Raw genomic sequence first — 19,195 nt, 5'->3', positions numbered from 1 at the left:
AGTCCTCCTTTTCTTTTTACGAATACAGACTAACACGGCTGCTACTCTGAAATGTGAGGAAGTGTCCCAGATTGAGGTGTCAGTAGAGGAGGTCTTGGAACGTTTGATAATTAAACAATAATAAATCACCAGGACTAGATGGTATTCACTGAAGAGTTCAGAAGGAATTCAAATGTGAAATTGCATAATTGTGATATGTAACCTGTCACTTAAACCAGATGACTGGAGGATAGCTAATGCGATGCCAATTTTTTTAAAAAGGCTCCTACAGCAATCCTGGCAATTACAGGCTGGTAAGCCTAAGTTATGTACCAAGCAAATTGGTTGAAACTGTAGTAAAGAAGAGAATTATCCAACCCATAGGTGAACACGGTATTTTGGGGGAAAATCATCATGGCTTTTGTAAAGGGAAATCATGCCTCACCAGTCTATTAGAATTCTTTGAGGGGGTCAACAAATACGTGGACAAGGATGATTCACTGTATATAATCTACTTGGACTTTCAGAAAGCCTTTGATAAGGTACATCACCAAAGGCTCTTAAGCAAAGTAAGCAATGATGGGATAAGAAGGATCAGTGGATCAGTAACTGGTTTCATGGATCAGTAACTGGTTAAAAGATAGCAAACAAAGGGTAGGAATAAACAGTCAGTTTTCTCAGTGGAGAGAGGTAAATAGTAGGGTCCCTCAAGGATCTGTACTGGGACCAGTACTGTTCAACGTGTTCATAAATGATCTAGAAAAAGGGTAAACAGTGAGGTGGCAAAGTTTGCAGATGACACAAAACTACTCAGGATAGATGAGTCTAAAGCAGATTACAAAGAGTTACAAAGGGATCTCATAAAACTGGGTGACTGGGCAAGAAAATGACAAAATAAAGCACATTTTAAAACATAATTCCCAACTGTACACACAAAATGACAGGGTTTAAATTAGCTGCTCAGTGTGCAGTGGCAGTCAAAAAAGCTAACAGAATGTTAGGAACCGTTACGAAGGGGACTGATAAGACAGTAAATATCATAATGGCACTGTCCACATCTTGAATACTGTGTGTGCAGTTCTGGTTGTCCCATTTAAAAAAAATGTATTAGAATTGGAAAAAGTACAGAGAAGGGCAAGAAAAATGAGGAGAAGTATGGAACAGCTTCCATATGGGGAGAGATTAAAAAGACTGGGGCTGTTCAGCCTGGAAAAGAGACGACTGAGGAGGATATGTGATAGAAGTCTATAAAATGGTGAACGGTGTGTGGAAAGTGAATAAGGAATTATTTACCTCTTCACATAACACAAGATCCGGGGTCCCCCAATGAAATAAATAGGCAGCAGGTTTAAATCAAACAGCAGGAAGTTCTTCACATAATGCACAGTCAGCCTGTGGAACTCTTTGAAAGGGCTGTTGTGAAGACCAAAAGTATAACTGAGTTCAAAAAAGAATTAGAGAAGTTCATGGAGGATAGGTCCATCAGATATTAGCAAAGATGGTCATGGATGCAACCCCATGCTCTGGGTGTCCCTAAGCCTCTGAGGGCTTGAAGCTGAGAGTGGACGACAGGGGTTGGATCAGTCAATAATTGCGTGTTCTGTTCATTCCCTCTGGAACAGAGATAGTCAATAGGCAGACCATGGGCCGAATCTGGACCTCCAGATGCTTTTGAGCAGACCCCAAAATCTTTTTATTTACTTATTATTATTTATTATCATTCTTATTTTATTATTTTCTTTGGAGTCTGGACCTTGACTATACCTTGACTAAGAAATTTGGACCCTGACAAAAAATAATTGACTACGCTTGCTCTGGAGCATCTAGCACAGGCCACTGTTGGAAGATACTGGGCTAGATGGACCATTGGTCTGATCCAGTGTAGCCATTCTTATGTTCCTGTGTTCCAGCATGGGGAGCAGCAAGAGAAGATGCACCTTGCTGCCTACTCAGCAGGCATCTGGCAGCCAGAAGGAGGAACGGCAGGGAAATGCCTGCAGCCTTCCATGAGCTCAGCCAAATGTGTTAGAATGCAGCAGAGCTACGGATAGGTCTGATAGGGCTGGCAAATGCATGGCACTTGGCAGTCTTGATAGTTTTGATGTTATGCGCAGCGAACCTGCAAATGGAACTCCTAGTGACTTCAGTGGGAATGCTGCACATGGAGTTCTTCATATCCTGTGCTTTCAAAATATCTGTGCCCATATTGTATACAGTATATTTTCTTTTCCCCTGTAATAGTTTTACTGCAGTAGTTTTTCCAATTTGTGTTGAGCTTTATTATTTTGTATTCTGCAAATCTTGAGTTAATTCAGCTTCTGTCCTTGGTATTTATTTCCCCACCTCTGATCCCGATTGACTCAGAATTAGTGACAATTCCTAGTATGTGAATATATGAACAACAATTACATATTGTCCTGACAATTCATTTTTAAGACTTTTGAATCACTAACTCAGTTAATGTTTGAGAGGCAACTTGGTCTAATGAATTAAACATAGGATTGGGAGGTGAAACACCTGGATTTTAATTCTGGTCTGCCACTGTCTCACTGCATGGCCTTGGGTAAGTCACTTACATCTGATTTTTAAATGGTGCTCAACACCCACAACTCCCATTGAGGGGGACCAATGACTTCTGAAAATGAGACCCTTAATTTTTCTGTTTCACTCTGTATAAAATGGGGATAATGCTTACTAATCTACCTTTCAGGGGTATTGTGGCTTTGAATATGTAAAGTGCTATGTAAGTGCTAAATTTCATATTGTTTGAGAGACAACATGGGTGAGGTAAAGTCTTTTATTGAACCAACTTTTTGTGATGAGAGAGACAAGGTTTCGAGCTTACGCAGAGCTCTTCTTCAGATCTTGGAAAGGTACTGCTTGTGTCACAGCTAAATACCAGGTGGAACAGATTGTTAAGCATAAGGAATGGTAACACGTGTTGCAATCTGTTCCATTGGTATTTAGCTGTGATACTCTTATTACCTTCACCAGACCTAAAGAAGAGCTTTGTGTAAGCCCAAAAGCTTGTTCCTTCCACCAAAAGAAGTTGGTCCAATAAAAGATATTACCTTACCCACCTTGTCTGTCTAATATCCTGGGACAAATACTTCTATAACACTGCAAACATTTTGTTTGTTAATTTAAAACCCACCCAAAGATATAAACAGTTGCTTAGTGAGTTGCTGTATATTCTGGAAGTCTACTAGTCATTGAGTGACCTTGTCTTTCTTTGAGCACTCATGCTCCTAAGGTGGTGTCAAAACAAATACCTGAAGTTTCAAACAGTTGCTCATCTCAGTATGTGTAGCTTTCAGTTGTGTCTCTTCTAACACAATAAAGACAAATTCTTGCCTGGAAATATGGTTTCTTCTGGGAGCCACATACACCATACTTCAGAAATCCTGTCAGTCTCCTCAACTATTGAAGTTCTTTGTGGTGGTGCCCTAAAAAGAGAGACCACCTTGTGAATTAAAGCAGAATTAGCCCCAATTGCCTGATTTAAAGAGAAAGGACTAGCTTGTACGCTGCAGTTCCAACTAAGCACTGACTTGGGGTGAGTTAAGCTTATTTTCAGGAGACTGGCAAAATGTACTCCACCCTATGTTCCCCCAGTCTCAGCCCTTCCCATGTAGTTCTGACCTAGCAGAAAGGAGTTCTTTTTTGCACTGGGTGGAGTAGGCAGGCAGTGTATCTGTTCCCAGCATTTTGTGCAGGCTAGGGAAGGATTTAGTCATTCATTTTTTTAAATATTGGAGAGTAAAAAAAAAAAATTAGTATCTTGCTTCACACACACAGTTTAAAAATATATATTTTGATTGAAGGCCTATTCAAGTTTTGCTAACTGTTGTTGCCTTTTTTCAAGTATTGTGGGGTGGAGGGCTGGTAAGCATCAAAATCCAATGTCCTGATTATTTTTCAGTTGTAGTGACATAAATCAATATCTGCCTTGTTTATTGTAGGCACAGTGTTCTAACACAACCTTTTGTCACATGTAGCAAGTAGTTTTTCAAGTTTACAAAAAAGAAATCCTATGCTAACTGCTAAATTAGTTGTCACCTACTGGCAACCATATAACAAATGTAAAGCTTTAAAGCTTGTGAGGCTGTGGGGTTTTAGTTTTCGTTGTGTTTAACTTTCTTATAATATGTACATGCTGTTTACTGGTTGCACAGAACTCCATGCAAGCCCTGAGGGGTGGCCAGGAGAGCTGCGTTGAAACTATTAACAGACCCTGTGTTTAGACTAGGTAAATAGGTCATACAAATTTTGTTACTAACATATTTTTAAAGCAGTGTTATTTATCCCTTTACGTAACACAAGAACCAGGGATACCCCAATGAAATTAATAGACAGCAGGTTTAAAACAAACATAAGGAAATAGTTCTTAATACAACACAGTCAACCTGTAGAACTCGTTGTCAAGGGATGTTGTGAAGGCCAAAAGTATAACTGCGTTCAAAAAGGAATTCGAGAAGTTCATGGACCCAAGATATCAGGGGCACAATCCCATGCTCTGGATGTCCCTAAGCCTTTGATGGCTAGTAGCTGGGACTGGATAACAGAGGATGGATCCCTCAATAATTACCACGTTCTGTTCATTCCCTCTGAAGCATCTGACACAGGCTGCTGTTGGAAGACAGGATACTGGTCTAGATGGAGTAGAGTAGCCATGATTTAGCACCTTTACCAGTGCTGGTCGTGGTGAACCCTGGAATGGAGTTGACTAGTTTTACATGTTTCTAAAAGTGTTAACACTGTCTAATATATCACTTAAAATGTGTTTGTATTCAAAAACCTGTTAAAAACAATCTATTTACTCAGGCCAGGTCTACACTTAAACCTTAAGCCGATGTAGCTACAGCGCTCATGGGTTTGAAAAATCTACAACCCTGAATACTGCAGCCATGGTGACCTAAACCCCCTGGTGTAGATGTGGCTAAGTCGTTAGAAGCATGTTTCCATCAACTGAGCTACAGCGACTCTGGGTAGTGGGGTTAGCATGGTGACAACGGAAGAATCCGTTCTGTCTCTATAGTGTGCATCTACACTAGAAGGTTACAGTGGGATAGCTATGGCACCGTACTGATGCTGCTGTAACTCCTATAGTGTAGACAAGTCCCTAGTTTAGGCAGGAGCTCTGCAGGCTTGTGCTTCCTGCCTGACAACCTTGCCACTGAGGGGGCCAATCTTCAAGACAGCACCATGGTTCTGGGTAATAAAGGCCCATTCATTAGTTGGCAAGTAATGTGGATCGTAATCCTGTTAAATGAAGTATTTTATTTTTAAATAATTAAATAATAATAACATTTGGGTATCAGGCAGTATTGAATCAGAGAGCATATGTATTTGGGATTAGGGTTTAAGAACATAAACCTTTGAGCAGCTATAAACTGTTAGAGCAGCTCACTGACAGTGGCAAGCAGCTACTTGCACAAGTAGTCCAATTAATTTCAGTGGGTCTAATCGCACAAATAACAGCTTTCTCGTTGGAGCAAAGAATTCATAATCAAATCCTGAGCAGCCCTGGAACACAACGTGAACAACAAGCATAGCTGCTAGAATGGAACTACCATGAAGATAAAGATTTTTTTAAAGTTAACTTTACAATTCAGAGCAGGATGAATTTATGAAATAATTGTATTGGGGCCTCAAAACTTGCTGTACTTCTTACCCCCCCTCCCCCCCACATGTATCACTCAACTTCTGATTTTAAAAAGCTCCATATTAAAAAAAGTGAAATTGAGGTTTAGAGCAATTTTGAAAGTTAACAAAGAAATAAGTTTGAGAAAGCACACTCAAAAAACTTATTTAGGAAGCTTCAAAGTTAAAACCATTTTTCAGCTGTTATAATATTTTTAAATACAGGCCCAATCCTGCAATCACTTACTTTAAAGAATAAACCTTATTTTTAAGTTACTAAATCAACGAGGTTACACACAGGAGGAGGGATTATGGAGTAATTGTCTGCCTTATCCTTTTTAAAATGTGTGCTGTTCTTCTACTATTGCCCCTCCCCTCCCAAAAATATTACATATGGCTATTGACTATATTATGGATTAATCACTTCTCAATTTTCCCTTTCCTGTTTAGCGTTAATATTAAGCTCAGATAGGATATTTTCTCATGCAAAATTTCCCCCAAGTATGTAACATGTTAAAAAAAAAAAAAGAAAGAAACATAGCAAAAATGACAGATTAATTTCTGTGATAGTCACAGTTGAAATATTCTGACTATCATCCTTTTATGCCAGGTGTCAGACTTTCACGGTGTAATGCCTGTTGCCGCAACGAACGTACAAATCTACTTGCACGAGGAATAAATTGACAGTTTCTTGTGATCCCACTAATTCCCTTGTGGTGGATTTTATATAAAAGGGATTATTTTTATATTGTTATATTTTTATATTGTTCCTAGCACAACAATAAGATAACTCTAGCTGTTGAGTATATCGAGAGTTACATAAAGTATACTTGGAATACCACTTTGGCACTGTGCCAAGTATAAGGAACAGGAGGTTTTGGCTCTGCCACATTACTTTATAACCAGACCTTCAGTTAAACCATATTGTTTAATTGGGACACATGGCTATACAGAGCAAGGAAAATAACCTTAGTTTTAGGGCTATCAAGTGATTAAAAAAATTAATCACAATTAATCGTGCTATTAAACAATAATAGAATAGCATTTATTTAAATATTTTTGGATGTTTTCTACATTTTCAAATATATTGATTTCAATTACAACACAGAATACAAAATATACAGTGGTCACTTGATATTTATTTTTGATTACAAAACCAAAAGAAATAGTATTTTTCAATTCACCTAATACAAGTACTGTAGTGCAATCTCTTTATCATGAACGCTGAATTTACAAATGTAGAATTATGTTAAAAAAAACCTGCATTCAAAAATTGAACAATGCAAAACTTTAGAGCCTACAAGTCCACACAGTCGTACTTCTTGTTCAGCCAATTGCTCAGACAAACAAGTTTGTTTATATTTGCAGGAGATAATGCTTCCCACTTCTTGTTTATGTCACCTGAAAGTGAGAACAGGTATTTGCATGGCACTGTTGTAGCTGGCATCGCAAGATATTTACATGCCAGATGCACTAAAGATTCATATGTCCCTTCATGCTTCAACCACCATTCCAGAGGACATGCATCCATGTTGGTGACGGTTTCTGCTCAATAATGATCCCGAGTAGTACGTACTGATGCATGTTCATTTTCATCATCTGAGTCAGATGCTACCAGCAGAAGGTTGATTTTCTTTTTTGGTGGTTTGGGTTCTGTACTTTCTGCATCAGAGTGTCGCTCTTTTAAGACTTCTGTAAACATGCTCCACATCTCATCCCTCTCAGATTTTGGAAGGCACTTCAGATTCTTAAACTTTGGGTCAAGTGCTGTAGCTATCTTTCGAAATTTCACATTAATATCTTCTTTGCATTTTGTCAAATCTGCAGTGAAAGTGTTCTTAAAACGAACAACATGTGTTGGGTCATCATCCGAAACAGCTATAACATGAAATATATGGCAGAATGCCGGTAAAACAGAGCAGGAGACCTACACTTCTCCCCAAAGGAGTTCAGTCACAAATTTAATTAACACATTTTTTTTTAAACAAACGTCGTCAGCATGGAAACATGTCCTCTGGAATGATGGCCAAAGCATGAAGAGCCGAACAAATGTTCAGCGCATCTGGCACGTAAATATCTTGTGATGCCAGCTACAACAGTGCTATGTGAACGCCTGTTCTCACTTTCGGGTGACACTGTAATTAAGAAGTGGGCAGCATTATCTCCCATAAATGTAAACAAACGTGTTTTGTCTTAGCGATTGGCTGAACAAGGAGTAGGACTGAGTGGACTTGTGGGCTCTAACGTTTTACATTGTGTTGTTTTTGAATGCAGTTATGTAACAAAAAAAATCTACATTTGTAACTTGCACTTTCATGACAGAGAGTGCACTACAGTACTTGTATGAGGTGAATTGAAAAATACTATTTCTTTTGTTTATCATTTTTACAGTGCAAATATTTGTAATAAAAATAATATAAAGTGAGCCCTGTATATTTTGTATTCTGTGTTGCAATAGAAATCAATATATTTGAAAATGTAGAAAAACATCCAAAATATCTAATAAATTTCAAATGGTATTCTATTATTTAACAGTGCAATTAATTGCGATTAATTTTGTTGAGTTAATCGCGTGAGTTAATTGCGATTAATCGACAGCCCTACTTATTTTCTTTTGCCTTAAATCTGCCAGGCCATATGTAATGATTGCCTGTCTCCAACTGGATTATTAGGAAGTTTTCATGAGAAAATGGGATCTGAATTCTTACAATCACCTTACTATTCTGACCCCAGCCCTTGAACTTCAGGAAACAACCAGAGTTAAAGCTACTTTGCATTTCTGTTCTTGTTGCCTTCTTTAGCAATATAGATTCAAGTTTGCCTACTCACTCCTTTTGTGATATACCCAGAGAGTTAGAATTTGGGATATCCCTCATTGAGTTGTTAAGTCTGTCTTTCAAGGTAAGCCAAGTTTCTGTTTCTCAAATGTCAACTTGTGGTTACAGGAGATAACAAAATATAATTTTAAGAAAAGTAAATGAAGACACTGTAGTCTTGTATTTTTTCAGTGAATCCTTTTCAAAAATGCTGTTTGACAGTAACCTCCTTGCTGCCAAAAAGTATGGCTTAAGGGTACTGATTTTTCAACCAGGATGTGGCATTACGGCTTCTACAAAGCCAGAAAGAGACTGGGGCTTTCAGACTTTCAGGCATTGCTTTATAGAAAGTTTGTTTTCTTCCTAATCCCTTGATTAGAAGGTGAAGAAGTTTGTTATATAAATTTTAATCAATGAACCTATTTGCTGAAGTGCTTTACTTTAAGTTAATAGGTTCTCATTAAATTTACTTATATCCTTTTCAGCATCTTTTCTTTATTACCTAACAAGTTAGTCCTGCAACATACTTAGAATTGTTACTGTTGATTTCCTGGTAGTACCTTCAGTTGGTGACTAATTGACCAGAATGCCTTAAAGGGTGTTTCCATTTTGGAATCTGTATGAATGTTTCTTATCACATTTCCTTCTTTGACATGGTTATTGGCCAAGCAGATGAGGGGAAACAGTAAATGTGATATATCTTGATTTTAGTAAGATATTTGGCACAGTTCCACATGACATTCTTATAAGCAAACTAGGGAAATGTGGTCTTGATTAAATTACTACAAGGCGGGTGCATAACTGATTGAAAGAGTACTCAAAGAATAGTTATCAATTGTTCACTATCAAACTGGAAAGATCTATCTGGTGAGGTTTAGCAGGTGTCTGTCTAGCGTCTGGTAATATTCAATATTTTCATTAATGACTTGGATAATGGAATGAACAGTAAGCTTATAAAATTTGTGGATGACACAACGCTGGGAGCGTTTGCAAGCACGTTGGAGGACAATTCAAAATGACTGACAAATTAGAGAATTGATCTGAAATCAACAAGATGAAATTCTGTAAAGACAAGTACAAAGTACTACATTTAGGAAGGAAAAATCTAATGCTCAACTACAAAATGGGGAATAACTAGCTAGGTGGTAATACTGTTGAAAAGGATTTGGGGGTTATGGTAGATCACATTTTGAATATGAACCAGTAATGTGATGCAGTTGCTAAAAAGGCTAACATAACTCTGGAATATATTAACAGGAGTGTCACATGTAAGACCACGGGAGGTTATTATCCAATAATACTCTACTCAGCACTGGTGAGGTCTCAGATGGCATGCTGTGTCTAATTCTGAGCACCGCACTTTGAGAAAGATGTGGACAAATTTGAGAGAATCCAGAGGAGAGCAAGAAAAAATGATGAAAGAATTAGAAAACCTGACCTAGGAGGAAAGGTTAAAAAACTGGGCATTCTCGGTAAAAGAAGGCTCTGCAAGGACCTGTTAATTGTCTTCAAAGATGTTAAGGGCTGTTATAAAGAGGACAGTGATCAATTGTTCTCTATGTCCTATTAAGATGGGGCAATAAGCAATGGGTTTAATCTCCAGTCAGGAAGATGTAGGTTAGATATTAGAACTTCTTGTTTAACTATAAGGATAGTTAAGTACTGGAATAGGCTTCCAAGGGAGGTTTTGGAATCCCTGTCATTGGAGGTTTTTAAGAACAGGTTAGGCAGGGATGGTCTAAGTATACTTGGGACTGCCTCAGTATAGGAGTGAGACTAGATGACCTCTCAAGGTCCCTTCCAGCTGTGGTTCTATTTTTCTGTGTACATTGTCTCAAACGAAGAGCAGAAGCAGACAGAAAAACAGACCAGCTTAGCAAAATTTCAGCATTGAGGGTATCCAGAAAAAATAGTCTTGAATTCATAGAAGAGGTATCATAGAATATCGAGGTTGGAAGGGACCTCAGGAGGTCATCTAGTCCAACCCCCTGCTCAAAGCAGGACCAGCACCCAACTAAATCAGGATCAATCCCCAACTAAATCAAGAGGTACATCAGCAAACCTCTGACACCGCTGATTAACACGTTGGTAGTTGCTGTGTTCTCAAGCTGGATGATGCCAAAGGACTTTGAGAGACTCTGCTTGTCTTAACTGAGACTAAATCTGAGAAAAACCTGACCTATATAAAATTCTCCTGCAGAAAATTTTAGGATGGAGAGAAGCTGTACTAGTCACCTTGCTTTACCTCAGCCTAGGTATTTACTATCAGCCAGTAAGGGAGTGTGACAGCTTGACAGTAATACTTGCTGTTTGGTAGTCTATTTCTTACACTAGTCTGTCAAGTAAAGACATTCCTTGTAAAAATCACTTTGGGCCTGAGCACTTCTGAGGCAAAGTTTGTCTCACTGATCTTTTCTTCGCCACCAGCTCAGAAAATTAATCAATTTATTTTATCTGTCAATTTTTATATGCCTAGATTATGTCTATTTAAACCTCCTTATTCTAGTCTTTCTTTGTTGCGTCGTTGTAGTCACTATCTCCCTTATTCCCCCTTGTTGCACTGTAGCTCTGTATTACACCTTTTTGATTTCTTCAGCTGTCTTTCCACAGAGCATAAGTTTTCATTCATCCCTCTGCTGTGGCTAATGCAGAAAACAGTATTATCTTTCTTTTATCTCTGAGGCAAATACATTTATTTTTGGATGAATTTATAATACTAACTTCCCTAAAGACTTCCTAAAAGAATAACAACAAGGGATGTGAAAAAATTAGAGATGATAAGAACCAGTTGGATTAGCCTGTGCTTTTCCTCCTGCTTCACTTTTGTACAAGGAAGCTGTTCCTCTGAATTGGTCCTAGACTTTTCTACCAACGGGACTGTGCAGTCACTCAATAAATATGATCCTGATTTAGTTTCCCACAGGAGAGTCTTCTTCAAGATCTAAGACCAGGGATATCTTTTGTCTTATTCCTTTGAAATCTGAACCGGTTTTTCGTGTAGACAGGGTATTTTTGCATATTGTTCCACCTTTTCTTCCCACAGTTACTACTTTGATAATTTAAACCAGGATGTAATAATTCATCTCCGAAAGTCTGTGGCATTATTATAAACCCCTTATTCTAATTTTCAAAGTACACTCACTGTACTCAGGTAGAGTTCTTAGAACTGGGATTGGTTTTTTTGTTTGTTTTTGGTCTGTGGGAATGCTAGGCGAAAGCCTTGGGTTTTCAAAATACACACTGGCTAGAGGAGCACATAGGGCAGAAAAGAGATGTGCTTAATACTGGAGCTCCAACAGGGTGTTGTCTGCTTTACAGGGTGGATCCAGGAGTCTTTGGGTGAGATTTACACATTTTTTTTTAGATATTAAAGTACTACAGCGTAGGTTAGATATCTCTGTACAATATTTGCTGCAGCTTTGGTTAGATGATTGTCTTATGATTTTGATGTTTCTTCAATAAACTTTTTGTTCTTGTGCTTTCCTGTTTTCCTTTGCAATGAGAGAAAGAATATGGCCTTATCAATCCTTTTACATCTAGACTGTGGATTTAAACTACCAGAGATTATGCTGTTTTTAACAAAAACCAAAGAAGAAAAAAAAAACAGCTTCTGTGTCTCAGAAGGACTAAATGCAGAAATATTTTACAGATATTTTTAGGTGTCAAGTTATCCTGATTATTTTTATAAAAATTTCATTTCTTTCCCTTTTGGATCATTCTGGTTTTAGATTTTGGGTACATTCACAAATTTCTTAAAATTTGAATGAGGATACAAGTAGAAAGAATTAAGTCACCAAGTTTCAGCTTTCTTGTTCACACTTGCAATCTGACAAGTTGGAGCCAGGTAACCCACCAACTCTGGATTAAATAATGGAAAAGTATGTTAGAAGTGAGAAACTACAGTATGAATGATCTTCTATCTCTCCAGGTTCTTTTATTGGCACCCATCGCTCTAGGGTCTGAGAGCCTCATTAGTAATTGAGCACCTAAGAGTGCAGTAGCCTAGTAAAATGCTTAAAATACTTCCCCCGCTATAGTGTTATGAGAATGGTGGGCATTGAAGGGCGTTTAATGCAAATTAATATCAGCATTATTTTGTAAGTACATGTGATATTCCTGAATTTAAAAATGTGCGTATTACCACCACTTTCAGGGCTCAGCCTAGAAGGAATCCAAGATTTTGTTACTTTAAGAGATACAGGAGAAATCAAGTCTATAGTTTTATTTATGATACTGGAGATATAGTAGAGGAGACCGAACACTCTAAGCAAAATATGGATCAAGAATAATCTGTATTTTGGAACTCCTCCCTTGTATTTTATATTGTCATATATAAATCTTTTAAAAACAGTGACAGCATTTAGTTCAAATTCTTCTCAGATTGCTTGCAGAATGAAAAACAAAGCCATTTTTCTGTTTTAGAAATACATCCTTAAAACAGTGTAATAGCTGGACTCCCTTTCCTTTCTTGGGCAGAGACATTTTACATGCAATTTCTGTGCAGAACCGTTTTTTTCAGAAAAGATGTAAATCTGCCCAAATAGAAATGTATACTGGAAAGATCTGACACTGCTGCGTTGTGAGAAAAAGTGTGCTGCTGGGGAGTGGTTTCTTGGAGGAAAAGGAAGCGGGATAGAAAGCTTTTCACCGATAGGTCACTGATTCAAATCTAGTTTGTGTTATGAGGGCCTGCGCTTTGCCATTTCTGAGGGCTGTGTGAGATGGTGTTCTCAGCCCTGGTTTTAGTGCACAGGTATTCACAAAATCTGCGCCAGTCATGCAATGAGCTTTGCATGGAGCCTCATTGATTTCAGTGGTGATTTGCCCGGCTGGGGGGTCTACTTTTGTGGAGCTCATTCCAGAGCTGTGACCATAACTGACACCCTTAACGTCAATCTCAGTAGAAATGCAAGGGATTCAGTGGATTTTAAGATTAACTCACACTTTCCCCTAGGGAGATGGTCCCTCCCTCCACACCAGACTTGGGGGTGCATTGATTATTGATTAAGCAAAGGAAGCTTTTACTGCTGCAGCCTGTGGTTTACATGTTCTGTAAATAAACAAAGAATATTGGTCAAAGGTGCTAAAGGTTTGGTACCTTCCACAAGAATAATTTGCTTTGAAAAAAAATTCAGCATTGCTATAATTTATGGATATGTTGTATTTTTTATTGCAGGCTTGGCTTGGTGTGGGTAAATATAGAGCATCAGTAACTGAACTGCTATGAGCTAACTGGGCATCTGTCCAAAATATCATTAAAATATTGACATAGACTAATTTTGGTTTTTTAATAATATTTTGTTAAGTGTTATTTAAACAGCTCTCCTACGATTGACCCACATACTCTAGTTTAAAAGTTGAGAATTGAGATAATAGTAGATCTGACACTTTTAGTACCTGATGTTTTCTGCAATCAAGCAGTACATAGTTCAATATGTTAATTTCTGAGACTATTTGTAAAGAAAAAAAAAGCAACAAACCAAACCAGAGCAAACAGCAGACAGATTTTCTATACTGAATACATTTTGTTCATTCATTTTCCAGGTTAGCACTGTATGTATATGAATATCTGCTCCATGTAGGAGCACAGAAATCTGCCCAGACATTTTTATCAGAGGTACGTTTCCCATTGTTTTCTTCTCTTTCACAATTTTGATAATGTGTGCTAATAGAATAACTGTATGTGGTTTTTAAAAAAAGGAATAAAACAACACTGTGAATATCAGTTTATAGTGATAAACCTGGATTTTTACGTCTGTGCTAACCAAGTGTTCACCCATCTCTGGCACAAGGCATCCCCGACTTCGCACAACAATTCACTGGTGTGATTTGTACCCCTTACCTCCTTGTCTTTCACTACTTAAAGATCCCACTTGTTTTCTGTAACAAATGTGGCATTTAGGGTATACATGATTTTATTAGTATTTGCTTGGGATGACCTGTATAACTTACTCATGGTTTCACCACCTGTGTATAATGCAGCCATTCCAAACACACGGCAATGAAATGTATTATACTATATTATATTTCCAGACTCTGTCCCCATTTATATACACCATAGATAATGGTGACCAACAGTGGTCTCAGTACATATCCCTATGATACCAATTAACAACTTCTCTTAATTTGAAGAAGCAATTATGTCTTATAACTACTTGTGTCCTGTTGATTAACCAGTTTTAACACCTGATGGTACTTTTGCCTTTTACCTTATGTTAATTTTGTCTTCATAGTCTTTGTTAAAGGACTCTGTAAATCTTTTGAAAATCCAAGTAAATTTCTCAGCAACCTTTGTCTATGATAGGAAAAAATGACCAGTGTGTCAGAGATACTGAACTCCTTTTTAAAATCTCTCTTTAACAAGAATATTTAAGAAAATAAGTTGACAAGTGGGAAGTAAAGAAGAGCTTGGGAAAACAGCATTGAATAAAGAGCAGGCAAGGTAATAACTTGGAAAATTTCCACATCTCAAAATCACTTATCCCAGGTGGTACAGATTCAAATGGTAATAAATTTATTTTGCTACTGATGACTTTTTGAACAGTCCTGGACAACTGGCATGCTACTGGAAGACTGGAGAATAGCAAATGTGTGGTAAAACTTTTTGTTTTTTTTTTAAATAAAGAGGGTTTCCAGCAGTTATCTCCTGGTATATCCAGTTTTTCTCTCTATTAAAGTAGGGGCAAAATAATTAAGAGAAAAATATAAAAAATTAATAGGATAATTTATGGCTCAGCAAAAACAGCATTCATTTATAAGGAATACATTTTGCAAGATAAAGCTTTGCTTATTTTGTTTTTAGGGTAGGTTTGCAAAGTGAGTGGATGAGGGGAACAATTTAGGTATGACATTTGAATTTTGGAAAAGCCTTCAATATGGTGTCTCCCAAAATCTTGCTGTCAAAATTAATTTAAATCTGAGAAGACAGAAGCACTATAATGTGGACTAATAGTGGCTGAATTATCTGGAACAAGAGGCAGTGATAAATAGCAACATTGAATTGGTGTGTGGTATCTACTAAATACTGCAAAGATCCATGGGCTTCATTTAACTTCTTCATCAATGGTATAGAAGAAGGAGTAAACAGAACATTGATGGCATTTATAGAAGATACTATGTTGGGATAAATTACAATGATCACACATTTTAAAATAATACAAAGTGACATAGAAAGATTAGAAATCTGGGCTGAAAATAATAAAATGTGATTCATCTTGAAAACTGTATATTATTAACACATTTGGATGGGAAATAACCCAAAACACAGATAAATCAGTGGGGCAGAGAATCCTGGCAAGCAGCAATGATGAAAGAAATAAGAGAGTGATAGTGGATAGCAGATTAGACATGTGTTTGCAATGGAATATGGTGCCAAAAAAGCCAGTTCAGTTTTGGGGTGCATATGGTGAATCTCTGTATCACAGAGTCTTTTCTTTTTTCTATATAAGTTTGGTGCAACTGCAGCTGAATTGCTATATTCAGTTCCTAATATCTTGTTATGAGAATTATATTGGCATATTAGAGGGCAGTGAGAGAAGAGCAACAAAAATGAAGTAGCTGGATGGTAAATTTATAAGGGAAGATGAGGGCTTAGATTCTCTACCATGCTTTGTCCTCTTTGTTTTGATCCATAGGTGGAATGGGACTACAAATCCACCAGAGCAGGTCAAATGAAGATTCTTGTGGTGTGGGGGATTTGCAGGTTACATATGAGGCACTCCGAAGCCACATTCTCTTCTGGTTCCAGTTTAGGAGGCAGGGCCAGAAGAAAGAGGCATGGCTAGAGCACCTATGTGTTCTAGCAGTTCCCAACTGAGCATAACAGTCCATGAGGCTATCGAAGGCCAAAATTTAGAACAGTTCTGAGGCTGAGAATTTGGCCCTAAAAGAATTAAATATGTATAGCTTAGCTAAGTGATGACTAACAGTCTATACCTATTTGAAAAGTGTAAGCAACAAAGATCGAGAGACTTTATTTAAAGTTGTACAAGCGAGTGTAACTACGAGTAATGGGACAAAGTTAAGAAAGGGAAAATTTGAGATGGATATCAGGAAATCTGACATTACAATCAATTAGTCTGTAAAATAATGTCCTAAGGAATTGTTTTTTTTTTAAGCTTTCCCAGATTTTGTGATACTCTGTTTTTTAAATGAATTTTCTTAGAACTGAGATTCACAGGTCAGTAAGTCCTAGAATCCCCTGGGGTTCTGTCATAGTTACAGGGTGAGCTGCACTTTGGACCCTTTCATAGTCCCCTTTCAAGTACATTCCTCTGGCGATAGGCTTTCCTTCCTTAACCTTTTTAAAGGCTGGAACTTCGGAGGTCAGTTACTTTTACATTGGATCTCTTGAGTTGCAGCCCCCCTATTAATCAATTGTGGCTCCTCTTGATTCCTGCAAGAGAATTTCCTTCAGGAGATGTGACCAACAGTTGATTAAAGTGACTCAAAACAGCTTTTTCAAAACAAACGCATTGTTTATTCATCCAAAGGATCACAACAAGTGGAGAAAACGGGTAAAACAACAAACGGCCTACACATTGCGTCTTACCTATACCTTATCCTTTCCTTGCTAGTTTTGGTAACTTCCACGTAGCTCGGGTAACCCAACTTCTGGGGTGGTAGGGACAGGCTCCCCTGCAGCAAATTCTCTTTCCCTTTTATTTGTCCCAGTGTTTTCCCCCAGCTGCTTTCCACTCACTCTCCATGCCCCTTCCTCTCTATGCAGGGCTTTTTTAACAGTTCAGTGTCTTATGTCCTAATCCTGGAAAAATTACCTGGTTAATCTAGCTGGAGACAGTAAGGTAGGTATTTCCCTATTAATAGCTCACTCATTGTTCTCTTAAGGACCCTTGATATTTTCCCTGAAGATATCTCTGGAATTGTTTCATTTCCTGCCTGCTCTTCCTAACAGACTCTTTAGATTTAAATGTATGCAGTCAGACAGATTAATGTCCAGCAAGTAAACAGAAGAACATATAATATGCATAAAAAATAAGAGAGAGCTCTCTCTTATTTCTCACAGGCTCTTGTTTTGAAGATGCTGACTGGGGTGAAATGTACCTCTGTGAAGAGGGCCAGCACAAAGCTTATGCACCAGTTAGATCCCCCTCAAGCCATGTTTTGAAGGATTTAAGTAGTACATAGGCTTTATGTTGGCCCTCTGCACAGGTATGAATTTTACTCCAGATCAATGACTTTCCAGTCTTCATTAACAGTTTTGGTGTTAAGTACATACTATACATCTTTCTTAGTACATTATTTTATGTTTACTTTAGAACCCGTTGAAGAATAGCATCGGTTCCTGGTGATCTACTTAAGTTTTCAAGTTATTCCCAATGGACGCATGTAGTCTTCTTGATTCCAGTGCATCTGAAGAGTTTAATTTTTTAAAAATTGCTTTTATACTTCTTGCTTTGCCTTTTATTCCAATTTACACTTTATCTGGTCTATAGTTTACCCAGTATTTGTACATTTGGAAGGATACTTTTTATATCCCTAGCTGTCATTATTTGTTTTCTCCTGAGCCCTGTGTAGTTAGTTCATGACTTTACCAGCAAAAGGATATAAAAAATAGTCCCAATAAATTTTTAAAAAAATGTATAAAATAGTTTTGCTGTTAAGTAAGCAGCATTTACACAATACACCTCTACCCCGATATAACGCGGTCCTCGGGAGACAAAAAATCTCACTGCATTATAGGTGAGACCACGTTATATCGAACTTGCTTTGGCCCCCCCATTCCTTGTTCCCTGACCGCCCCCTCCAGAGACCCCCTGTCCCTAATCACCCCCAGGACCCCACCCCCTACCAAACCTCCCTGCTCCCTGTCCCCTGACTGCTTCGACCCCTATCCACACCCCCCGCCCCCTGACAGGCACTCACCGGCAGCGGCGGGAAGTGGAGCAACGGAGCCCTGGCCTGCTCCACTCCGCCACCTCCCAGCTGCGGCGCTCCGCTTCCCGCCGCCGGTGAGTGCGGGCAGGTTGGGGAAAGGATGCCCCCCGTACTCACCTGCGGCGGGAAGTGGAGCACCTCGGTTGGGAGCTGGCGGACTGGAGCAGGCTGGGGCCGGGCTGCTCCGCTTCCGCTGCTGCCAGTGAGTGCGGGGGGGATCCCTTCCCCCAAGCCCCCTCCTCCGAGTGACATGGCTGGGGCCAGGGCAAGGGAAGCGGAGCGGGCTGCTCCCGGCCCCCTGCTAATCCCCCAGGTCACTCTGGGACTGTGGGGCCCCCCAAAATCCCCCCCCTGCACAGCTCCCGCCTCCCAGACCTGGGGAGGCGGGGGAGAGCCCCTGACTGCCCCCAAGACCCTCTGCCCCTTATCCAACTCCTCGGCCCTGGCCCGGCCTGGCACCCTTAACACGCTGCTCAGAGCCACGTGTCGGAGCTTTACGGTGTTGTATGCAAACCCGCATTATATTGGGTCGCGTTATGTCGGGGTAGAGGTGTACATCATAACATGGTAGAACAGATTTATTGGTGCTTGTTTGGAATGACCTTCGGGCTGTGTGTATCCTCTTCTTGCCAGCTATATGCAAACCTGAAAGGTGTCTGATCAGCTGTTTTTGAAATTCCTTGAGAATTGGGCCTTGAAATTCAATCGGAGTTAGGTACCAAGCTGTCTCAAGTTCGTCTGAAAATCCAAGCTTTAATCATTGTCCATTTTATTAATAATATTATTTTTACACATCACCACCTTTCATACCAAAGGATTCCCAAGCATTTCACAAAAGTAGAACTCATTTCACTCACCAC

The 19,195-nt window shown here is 38.8% G+C and overlaps 1 protein-coding gene across 8 annotated transcripts in view; it reads left to right on the top strand.

Moving 5' to 3' along the window:
• The window catches only part of SSBP2 (single stranded DNA binding protein 2), a 273,547-nt gene that overhangs the window by 56,559 nt on the left and 197,793 nt on the right, over positions 1–19,195 (top strand). For 3 of the 8 annotated variants that reach the window (XM_073344389.2, XM_073344396.2, XM_073344393.2), the window contains exon 2: positions 13,983–14,055. The exons of 3 other annotated variants lie outside the window; for them this stretch is intronic. In XM_073344389.2, the coding sequence (XP_073200490.1) occupies positions 13,983–14,055 (73 nt within the window). Of the gene's footprint in view, positions 1–13,982; positions 14,056–14,802; positions 14,881–19,195 lie in introns of all 8 variants that reach the window. 2 more of the 8 variants (XM_073344395.2, XM_073344391.2) reach the window with 1 other exon arrangement.

Source organism: Lepidochelys kempii, chromosome 5, assembly GCF_965140285.1.
Source record: "Lepidochelys kempii isolate rLepKem1 chromosome 5, rLepKem1.hap1, whole genome shotgun sequence".
Classification (NCBI taxonomy): domain Eukaryota; kingdom Metazoa; phylum Chordata; order Testudines; family Cheloniidae; genus Lepidochelys; species Lepidochelys kempii.
The sequence above is the reverse complement of the archived record's forward strand: the minus strand, read 5'-3'. Positions and strand labels throughout refer to the sequence as shown.